General features: G+C 43.1%; 1 protein-coding gene across 2 annotated transcripts; it reads right to left on the reverse strand.

The window, feature by feature from the left end:
- Nucleotides 1–309: 309 nt before the first annotated feature.
- Nucleotides 310–10468, reverse strand: LOC145719562 (solute carrier family 22 member 15-like). Of its 2 annotated transcripts, XM_081811046.1 has the most exons (5): nucleotides 9623–10468; nucleotides 4357–8304; nucleotides 3570–3734; nucleotides 1236–1365; nucleotides 310–1142 (listed from the first exon to the last, which is right to left on the reverse strand). In XM_081811046.1, the coding sequence occupies exons 3-5, from the start codon at nucleotides 3643–3645 to the stop codon at nucleotides 1109–1111; spliced, it is 240 nt and encodes a 79-aa protein (XP_081667172.1). In that variant the 5' UTR covers nucleotides 3646–3734; nucleotides 4357–8304; nucleotides 9623–10468; the 3' UTR covers nucleotides 310–1108. The 2 variants fall into 2 exon arrangements, with proteins under 2 accessions (XP_081667172.1, XP_081667171.1); XM_081811045.1 differs by lacking the exon at nucleotides 9623–10468 and having other exon boundaries at nucleotides 4357–9181.
- Nucleotides 10469–10988: the final 520 nt, after the last annotated feature.

Genomic DNA, 10988 nt, shown 5'->3' on the forward strand with positions numbered 1-10988 from the left:
CTCACTCCACTGGCCGAAAATTTTATTTATTCCAAAGATTTTAATGATTCAAATTACAGGTCTGATATCTCAGGAGAAAGCCTTTCACAAGCACATTAAAACTTCTGGTGAAATAAAACTAAAAACTCAAACTTCTTTTTTCTCCAGATTTTATTTATTTGAGAGAGAGAGAGCGCATGAGTGGGGGCAGAGGCAGAGGGAGAAGCAGACTCCCCGCTGAGCAGGGAGCCCGACCTGGGACTCGATCCCAGCACCCTGGGATCATGACCTGAGCTGGAGGCAGATGCTTAACTGACTGAGCCACCCAGGTGCCCCTCAAATGTCAAACTTCTTAAGCACATCATTAAAATGATGAAATAAGAAATGGAATAGTATTACTTCTTTGTGACACAGTATTTATGAGTGAAACTGGTTTCTAAGCCCCAACAAGATGGTCAGTAATGTTAATTTTATGGAGAACTCTGTAAATGTCTCTTAAATATTTGTTTTACTGTTACCGGAGCCTGAGGCTATTTAGGGAAGAATATTAATAAATAATATTATTCTATTATATATTACATAATATGTATTATATAACAAACACTATTAATGACATTATTAATAAAGTATTTGCTATGGGAAGAAAGAACTTGTAAAAGAGCTCTAAGTTGGGGGCTCGCCTTACAGCATTCAGGGCGCCATGGTGTGACATCTGAGCAAGTTGTTGGGAGCATCCTGCCCTGACCAGGGAATCACCCTTTTACCGCTTTGAGCTATCTACCCTAAGGATTTCTCCCATATCTGAGAGTCTTCCCACGTCCACATTTAGAGGCCCTGAAATAAGGGTCACCTGTAGGACGGATAGTTGCTGCTACATATTGGGTATGAATGGACTGTGATATTTGCAACATTGTACCTGAGTCAGATGCCAAGCACCTGACCTGATCCAGCCTGAAGATCTTCAGGCTTGAGGCATTAGGTTACAAAAGAAACTGGCACCTGGGTCAACAACTTGAAGGTTAAAATGCAATCTATGGAGACGTTACTTGAAACAAGGGATACCTGCATTCTGAATTAATTAAGCATCTCTCTTCCCAGCAGCTGCCAAGCATTGGACCGCTTGTGGGATTTAGCTCTTCACCAAAGTCAGTTCAGGCAAACTCCTGAAAGGGAATAACGCTGCTCATTGACCCGCATCCTCTTAAGACATTCCTTCTGCATATTAAATTAAACCTCTAAGAGGAAAAACTACTCACAATGACAGAAGAAAGACCACCGTTCCCTGTAGGTTAACCAGAACGGCGAGGGTCCTCCAGGAGCGGATGAAGTATCCCAACAGGGCATACTGGGCAATGCCAACCGCGAAGAAGAGGCCACCGATCGATCCTAATTCAGGGAAAAGACACCTGTTACTGGAGAAAGCACCATCCACACCACCCTTACCAACCCCAGTCACAGAGCCAACGCCTTCTTTGGGAGGTGTCAGTAGGAAAGAAAAGCCTACATGAGTATTGACAGATGAGAAAAGTGGCAGAGAGGCTAGCGAGTGGGCGGAAAAGGAGGAAGCACAGGCAAAGAAAACAAACCACATGTGGTCAAGAAGAATTTTAAGGGTCTGCCCTAGTGCTTTCTGCACTGAAGGCTGTGCTGACATCCGCCTGCACATCAGCTGAAGCTTGGAAGGATGCCTTGCTGGCTGGCGATAAGGGTTTTAGGTCATCAGATTATTGCAATAACGAGACCTCATCTTATCACAAAGGTTGTGCCTCAAATCCTCATCTTAAATCACAGGCTACTCTTCATTTCTCCCTCTTGCCCTTCCCCATTTGGTGTATCAGCACCAGATACAGGACATTTTATAGCTCTCTGTTTCTTTTTTTTTTTTTTTTAAAGATTTTACTTATTTATTTGACAGAGAGAGACACAGCGAGAGAGGGAACACAAGCAGGGGGAGTGGGAGAAGGAGAAGCAGGCTTCCCACGGTGCAGGGAGCCCGATGCGGGTCTTGATCCCAGGACCCTGGGACCATGACCTGAGCCGAAGGCAGACGCTTAACGACTGAGCCACCCAGGCGCCCCTAGCTCTGTTTCTTGTCTGTCTACACGAAGCGTGGATTTTTGCCAGCACGCTGATAGGGAAAAAAAATCAACCATGGAATTGTGAAAAAGACTATGCTTTTCAAAATAAATGCTGAGATGGGTATTAAGTCCACTGGCTTGCCCAATATACATGTGAATTTATACCTCTGACACACCTTCTGTAACTGCTACCATCACAGTGAATAGTAGTCCTCAGTACTGTTTACCGCGCAGCCTTTTACATACATTGTCCTATAAAGCAGGTGCCATCCGAGCCCTACACAGAGAGGAAACCGCACCGAGAGGTCAGGGGCCGCTGTCTAGGACATGGAGCTGCGTGCAGGATGGCTGGGACCCTACCTTGTCTGCCTGACTGCGGAGCCTGCGTGCTGTCCCAGTCCTCTCTCTCCACCCTCCTAGGGAGAGGCAGGCTTCTGTGGGCAACCCACAGCGACAGGACCTTTTTGATCTGGCTACAAGAACTTTCTACAAGAATTCTGTAAGAGGACTGTGTTCTTGTTTTCTTGCCCAGAGATGATCAATTCTCTAGCCATAATGACATGTCTACTCTGCCCTAGTGAGGAAAAGGGGGGGAGCAGAAGGGACAGCTGAAGTGGAAGCATGTTCAGGACACCAAATCCAAACATGTGGTCCGATAAGTAAGGGAGTGGGGACGCTATGATTTCCCTGGAAATTTAAGATAATCAATAGCTATTACAGTTTCATTAGGGTGCATCAGATAGCACCTGGCTTCCAAGAATAACACTTTCTGTCATTGCTCAGAACAGCTCTCCCCACTCCAATCCTTCAGCAAGTCACTGTCCCATCAAAATCCAGCTCCCATGGCCATCTTCCCTGCTCCTCTCCTCCCACTGTGTCTAAGCAAGCCCCCGTCATGTTTCACGGGCCAACCACAATCACCTCCTGAATGACCCTTCAATTTCTCCTCCAATTGCTCTCTCCCCACCCATGGTCCATTCTCCACACCTCTGCCACAGTCGTCTTTCTGTATCCTATCACTCCACTATTTAATTCGCCCACTGGCTTCTTACTGCACTTCAAATAAAAACAAATTCCTCATTTGGCCTAGCACAGGCCCTACATCATCTGGTCCCTCCAACTTGTCCCTCCCCTGCCTAGGAGATAAATATTTAATAAAAATACAATAAGAAAGCGCTGGGAAAGGAGTGTCTAGGCTTTCTTATGTCTGCACTATTTTTCAGTTTAAGGTGTAAACGGTTAATGCCCTCCCGAGGAAACTGACACTCTTGGAATAATCTGGAGGCAAGCTCACCATCTATGAGGCAGGTCCTAGGGAGACTTTCTACAGAGGGATATGAATAAAATGACTTATTCAAGGTCATACAGAACAAACCCCGGAAAGCAAATCTAATGGTGAGATAGAGTGCCTCAAGTCCAAGTGCATTTTTAGATTCTGGGGTTCAGCTGGTTCCCTGCGAGGTTTTCTGGGGCAGCTCACCATGTCCGTCATCTGCACGGAGTGAGCAGTACCTGCGAGTGCCCAGTAGGCGGTGCCCACACATTCGTTCAGCAGGACGAAGGCCACCAGCGACATTCCTCCGTTCATCACGCCCACCAGGAAGCGAGTTACTGCGAAGAACTCATAGGAGGGGGAAAACCCATTTGCAATAGCAAATAAGATGTCAAGAGCAAAACCTAGAATGACAGGAACAGCAGTCAATAATCCGGATGTAAAACAGCATTTGATCAAAGTACTAAATTATACTTATTTTACGTTTGTCAAGGTACACCTTTGTTAAGTTTTCTAAGCTATGCTTTTAAAAAAACTTTTCTCTTAAAAACTATAAAGAAAAACTAAGGTTTCTCTTTCTTTGTTACAAGTTGATATCTGTCAATCATGCACAGTTTTCAATTTTCACAACAGTGTGGGAAATGGAAAAATCCCAGCTCATGCTCAGCTTGTCAAAAGAACTATGCTGGGTCTTATAGAGCATATTTGAAATGAACAAACGAACAAGATACAAGGAAATGGATCTAGTACACTGGGTCAGTCTCTGTTCTCTTTAGAAACGTGGCATAAGTTAGAATTCAGGGGTTGCCAAAAGCACCATCATCATGAAAAGCTTAGATGCAATACGTGGCCTTCACCAGGTATGCTGCTGGTCCCGTTAAAACGCTTGGCCAGAATCAACTCTGGCTGCAGTGTGGCCTCTTGCCAGTGCAATAAAAATCAGTTCTGTATCCACATGGCAATTCCCTGAGAACCTTAAGGAAGTAAGTCCTCCTATTCAGTTCATGAACACTCTTAACTGATTACCTGTGAGATAGACTTTTTTCCTTCCGAAGCGATCTGAAAGCTGACCAAAGGAAATAACTCCCACAAACACACCACTGAAGAAGAAAGAGCTTGCTGCACTGACTTTGTAAGATCTGTTGGCAATTAAAAACCACTAAAGGAAGAAAAAAGCAGAAGAGACATTTAGATCACAGAGAAGGTGGATGGACTGTTAGCTATTAAAAAAAAACAAATGTACAACCAAAACTTGTACACTGGAAATTCTCTACCGCATTACCCACTACTAATCAAAATGTGGTAGATCATCTATCTTGGATAACATCCAAGGAGGTTTTGTCTTCAGAAACACTAGACATCATGATTATTATAATGTGCTCCCATAATACTCTATACACATCTTATTACAGCACTAAATATAGTATATAATAGCTAATTTTATTCATGCATCTGTGATGCATAAAATAGGTCCCTCCTCCACAGTCCTTGTATTTCTTGAGAGAAGGAGCCATGACCCACCCATTCCCATTTCTCTGCCGCCTTGAAAAGGGATGAGATTTTTGACAAGCTAGATCATAGAAAGCCTTAACCTTATGCTGACAGAAATAAGCAGACAAAAAAAGACAAATATGGTATGAATCTATTTATGACGGGGATATTGTGATTTATAGTAAGAATGGTGTCCATCCACTGTTATAGTAAGATGGTGTCCATCCACTGTTCCTGGCACATAGTTCCTGAAACCCTTGTAATTTCCTACAGAAGAGCCATAGGGGCATCTTTGGTTATGATACTCAGTTTTGATCCCAGTTCCTGAAAAAAACTTCAGAGCAATAAAGGAGAAATGGGTGTCCTTTGTTATTTATAACAGGCCTCTTTCAACCACACCTGAGTTTATTTAATAAGATAACGTTTGGAAAGGCCCTTAGATGGGGGCTGGTTGCCAGGGGAACCAACCCTCATGGTTAGAGGGTTATAACTTTCAGCCCCTCCCTCCCACCTGCCCCGCCCTTCGGGGAGGGGAAGAGGGACTGGAAGTTGAACTAATTGTCAATGGCCAATTATTTAATCAATGATGCCTATGTAACGAAGCCTCCCTAAAACACAAAGGGACAGGGGTTCGAGAAGCTTCCCAGTTGGTGAACACGTGGAGGTGCTAGGAGAGTGGGGCCCAGGGAGGGCCTGGAAGCCTGCACCCCTTCCCACATGCCTTGTCCTGTGTGTCTTCCATCTGTCTATTCATGAGTTATCCTTCATGATAAACCAGTGATCTAGTGAGTAAGAGGTTTCCCTGAGTTCTGTGAGCCGCTCTAGCAAATTAATCTATCCTGAGGAGGAGATTGCAGGAACCTCTGATCTCTGGTCGCTCAGAAGCACAGGAAACAATGTGGACTTGCAACTGTCATCTGAAGGCGGGGGCGGGGTCAGCCTCGTGGGCCAGAGCCCTGAAACAGGTGGGATCTGAAGCTACCTCCGGATAGAAGGTGTCAGAAGGGGCTGGGGGAATGGGGAGTTAATTGCTTCATGGGTACAGATTTTCAGTTTAGGATGATAAAAAAGTTCTAGAGATGGACAGCAGTGATGGTTGCATGACATGAATATACTTAATGCCACTGTACCCTTAAGATGGCTAAAAGTGTTACATTTTATGTTATGTATATTTTACCACAATAAAAAAACCCCACAATCCCTTAAGTACTATTTTACTTTAAGGAAACTCAGGAACTTAAAGAGAAAGCAGTCATCCCCTGCTTAAAATGCTATTATCTAAAACCCCATCTGTGGCGTGTTAAGGAGATCTTTGGTTGTAAAGGTTTATAAGTGAAGCTGCCACACAGAGACAGACAACCAGGGAATGCTCATCTTTCCCCTTCACAGCCCCCTCTCCTGGAGTCCGTGAAGACAGGCTTAGGAAGAGCCCCAATGCGCAAGGAGGCACCCCCCACCCCCCCGGCCTTGGCTGTCCTTCACCTCCTGGACCTCCCTTCCCTGGCTCCATCAAGGCTCAGAGCACATCTGACTTCTTCTCTTGTATTTCCTGTAAGACCGTGACGGTGAAGATCCTGACCAGACAGCTTCTGGGCATCTCTATGCGGCAACAACAATAACAAAATTCATGACGCTAGGGCAATAATATTCACTGGAAAATAAACAAGAATAAGGCCCCTTCACTAATGCTGGACTTGACTTCTAAAGTCCCCTGTTCTTTACATGCAGTTCTTAACCAGGTTAGTTAACTGGTTTTCCCAGCCCCTCTCGGATGAGAAATCGTCAACTAGGGTGTCACTGCTTTTAGAAATAGTAATCAGGAAGTTACTGTTCCTGGTGGCACTCATGGTACAAATAAGAGGGATGGAAGCGATGTGACAAAAATCTGAGATATGTCCCAGACAGTTTTTCATTTGGGTATTCAATAAATTGATTTGTTTCTACTGAAGGTTAATGACTATACTAAACACTGGAAATACAGATGTGAATGAGCTGGACATGGTCCCCTCCCTCAGCGAGGGTAAGTGCCAGGAGAATAAACACAGAGGGAGAGACTGGGAGGGAACCTCTTCAAATAAGGGATGGAGGGAAGGCTTCTCTGGGGAGGTGACCACCCTGGAAAGCTGTTGAGAGAACATGAGAATAAGTGCCTTACCCTAAGGTAAAGCGCCCCCAGTGCGCCCCCAGCGGGGGTGCTATGATGAGGCCAAGAGGTACACAGGCGTCAGATCACACTGGGCCCTGGGCCACTGTGAGCTGAGGTGTTATTCCAGTGCAAAGGGAAGGTGCTGCATTACTGGACTTAAGATTCTAAAGATCACTCTGGCCCCTCTTAGAGAATGCATTACAACAGAGAAAAGTGGGAGCAGGGAGGCTACTGTACTAGCGCAGGAGACCATGGCAGCTTGGATGAGGGTGGAAGCAATGGGGAGGGAGGATTATGAGGACTTAGGATGGATGTTGAAGGCAGAACTGGCAGGACTTGCTGATGAATGACATATGGTGGGGGACAGAGAATCAAGGGTTTCACCTAAGTTGTTAACTTTGGCCACTCGGTGGATGACCTTTATTGAGATGAAGAAGGTGGCAAGCAGGGATCACGTATGTGGTGGGAAAGAAAGAGCTTTTTTTGGACTTGCAGAGGTTAGGATCTATAAAACACCCAAGTGGCGATGCCAAGCAGATACCTGGACATGAGTCTTAAGCTCCAGGGAGACGTTATGAGGGCTTATGAACCTACAGAGACGGAAGAGGTTCAAGACTGGGGCCTGGGACACTGCCATGTTCAGAGGCTGAGTAGAAAAGACCCATTATAGAAAACTCATAAGTTACAGTGTAGAGAGCTTAGCCTCTCACAGAAGTTGGGAGATGTCACTGCAAAGTAAAGCGAGCAAGAGAGGAAGGCAGAAGGTGGGCTCAGAAGCAGGGAGCAAAGAAACTCCCACCCGATTACTTCATTTCTTTTTCACTGAAGTATCAAGTGAGGTCACCAGCTGAAGGAGAGAAGTGGAGGGGGCATTTCAGGTTTCAGGAGGAATATGACAGACAGACCCCTCTCAGGAGTGGGACATGACCTATTCAAGGGAAATGTTGTGGGATTGCCAGGCCATGGTGAATAGACATTAAAGCTTTGTGGTTACTAATTTTGTGAGGAGGATGTTGGGAGTTAAGCTTACATAGAGCTGGGGACTTCCAAGAAGTACTACAAAGCGAGAGAGGCACCAGGACATTATGGGGATTTGCAAAGGAGTGATTATTGTAATAATGGAATATACGCTATTTAAGGAGAAAAGGCAGACATACGGGGATGGTGGGTAGAGAAATAATGTCATCATCAGAAAAATCCCCTACATCATTAACTTTCCTGTACTTCCCATTCTTGCCGTAACTGAAACTTGGTGATCCCTTGCAGAAATCATTCAGTGAACTGGATCCTTCTCAACTGGAGACTGCTTTTCCTTTTACACCCATGGACCTGAGAGCCTGGGATGGGAGAAGACAACCAAGCTTCAAAATCATCAAATTGCCTAAAAATCACATTACCAGACGGTGTAATCCACTACCCTTCTAGAGCTGATAGAGATGCTAGCTTGTTTTAAAATAACCACTCTTCCTCTCTTCCATAGTAATAGTATGTTTGCTGGGCATATGGCTACCCAGATTGAAGACTAATGTCCCAATCTCTCTCACAATTAGGTATGACACATTATCAAGTTCTGCACAATGAACGCAAACAGAAGCACCATGTGGCAGGTGCTTTGTGTTAAGAGACAGCTGATTTACCCTTTGCCCCTTCTTCCTTTCTATCCTAGTGCTTAGAATGTCCATATGAAAGCTGGAGCTTTATCTGGGGCCATGATGAAGAGGGCCACATCTTAGGGATGGTGAAGTTAAAAGCTGAAGGAGCCTGGGTTCCTGAGAACAATGGGGTAGGACCCAGGTATTGGCATATTTTTTAAGTTCTCCAGATGATTCTCATAGGTAATCAGGTTAAGAACCCCTGTCTTAGACCTGGTCATCCTCAATAGCTGTATCATCTCTGAAATCTTGATTTTGAATATCCTACTCACTGTCCTCCCATCCCCTACTCTTCCAACTCACTTCCCCCAGTACCCTACTACTAATATTCTTGAGCCTGTTCAAGACCCCTGGTCACCACACTCTACAGTAAGTATGGCCTGAGTCAGCCAAAAAGATTAAATCATGGTAAGAAGATTTAAGAATGTGTAAAGAAAAGGGTAAAATATATTGTAAAATTTCACATAAAAGAGATTAGAAGAGTTCTGGAATTTGAAGGAGAAATTCTATTTTGTGAAAAATTAATTATTTTGGATTATAGATAGTTCTGTGATAGAATTTTCAACTCATGAGAAATGTCTATGGTGACATTTTTCAGGTTAAAAAATAAATCAAATCTTAGCTATCTGGTTGGCCTAGAAAATGGATGATTGTATTTGTCACAGGGATATTCCTTCTCCTACAATGGCCAATTAAAAAAGGCCTCATTGTACTCATTTTTAATAACTTGAAGTTTAAACAATTTCTTTTTATGTTTTTCATGGTGTTAGTGTTTGCTTTGGTGTTTTCATGCCTTTAAAATGTAGCCAGCACCTCTAGCTTTGATTATCCTGCACGTCAATTTTTCCTAGTCTGTTTATATGGCCAAGATGTTTAAGCTAATACTGATCTGTTTTCTGCTTAATTAATAAAAAGTGGCTAATGTGTCTTGTCAATAATCAACTGTTCTGTTGACCACATTTGCAGAACTTCTCAAATCCACCAAAAAGGCCATAATAGTCACCCTTCCAACAACTTGAAAGCTGTCAACTTGGATGGCAGTTTTAGGAAGAAGTAGCCCACGAGATGTTTGATCAGCAAATTCCAAATTCTGATTCTCAGGCTGCCAGTTTCATGTGTCAAAGTAATTTCCAGTAATTCTTCATCATGTCAGTGCTGACTGGGGTAAGGCACTTCCCTATTTCTCCTGGAGTACATTCAGGAATGGATAGAAAAATCAAAAGGTATTGTCAAATTTTAAAAAAGCAAATTAAAGCATGCAAAGCTGAAATGCAGAACTCCCTGACAAATCTAGGTAAACTGGGTATGGTGGATTCAGAAACGTCAACTCAAAGACTTAGGACAATATGTTTACAACCAGCTTTCCACATGCACCATCCCCCAACATGTGAGATTTTGGTTTAAATGTTTTGTTTCCAACTTTTAAAACTTTTCAAATATACTTTATATATTTATCACATACCTATCATGTGATCTAAAGAGTTTTATTTTGTCAAGGTTCAGACAAGATACACTAGGACAGTGGTCCCTGTAGTATTTGAGAAGATGTACTAGTGTAACTTATTTTTAAAGTTTTGGAAAGAGGTCACCTGCCAGACTAGACTCAACTGCTAGCACATTTTCTTGTCCCTTTGGTCATAATACCTAGTACCAAGGTAAAATCCAAACCAGGATATCACCAGGACATTGGAAACTAAACTATAATAAAACTACATGTGACAACTGTTACAGTCTCGAAAAATGTGCTTTTTATGAGGCTCTAAATTGTAAAATTCATAAATTTATAAGTCACTCAAACCCTTAATTGGCTAGAGATTATTAAAGGGATGACTCTCCTATTATTTTTTTAAATGACAAGCCAAATTCTAAAACTAGAATGTTCTTTTTATACTAATTCACTTCAAATTGAAAAATCACTTGCAAATTGAAAAAGCTGGAAATCTTTTTTTCCCCATACATTAACAGAAAAGGAAGAATATAAAGACAAGGTATTTTCAGTCTTTCAGGATGACCTAGCTAAATCTATTTTCGTCTTGTAAACAACATCTGTATTTTTAAAAATTTTTTATTGTTATGTTAATCACCATACATTACATCATTAGTTTTTGATGTAGTGTTCCATGATTCATTGTTTGCGTATAACACACCCAGTGCTCCATGCAGAACGTGCCTCTTTAATACCCACTACCAGGCTAACCCATCCTTGCACCCCCCTCCCCTCTAGAACCCTCAGTTTGTTTTTCAGAGTCCATCGTCTCTCATGGTTCGTCTCTCCCTCCGATTTCCCCCCCTTCATTCTTCCCCTCCTGCTATCTTCTTTTTTTTCTTCTTAACATATATTGCATTATTTGTTTCAGAAGTACAGATCT

This window comes from Leptonychotes weddellii, unplaced genomic scaffold (genome assembly GCF_054177405.1).
Source record: "Leptonychotes weddellii isolate Sample4059 unplaced genomic scaffold, ASM5417740v2 HiC_scaffold_5228, whole genome shotgun sequence".
In the NCBI taxonomy this organism is placed as follows: domain Eukaryota; kingdom Metazoa; phylum Chordata; class Mammalia; order Carnivora; family Phocidae; genus Leptonychotes; species Leptonychotes weddellii.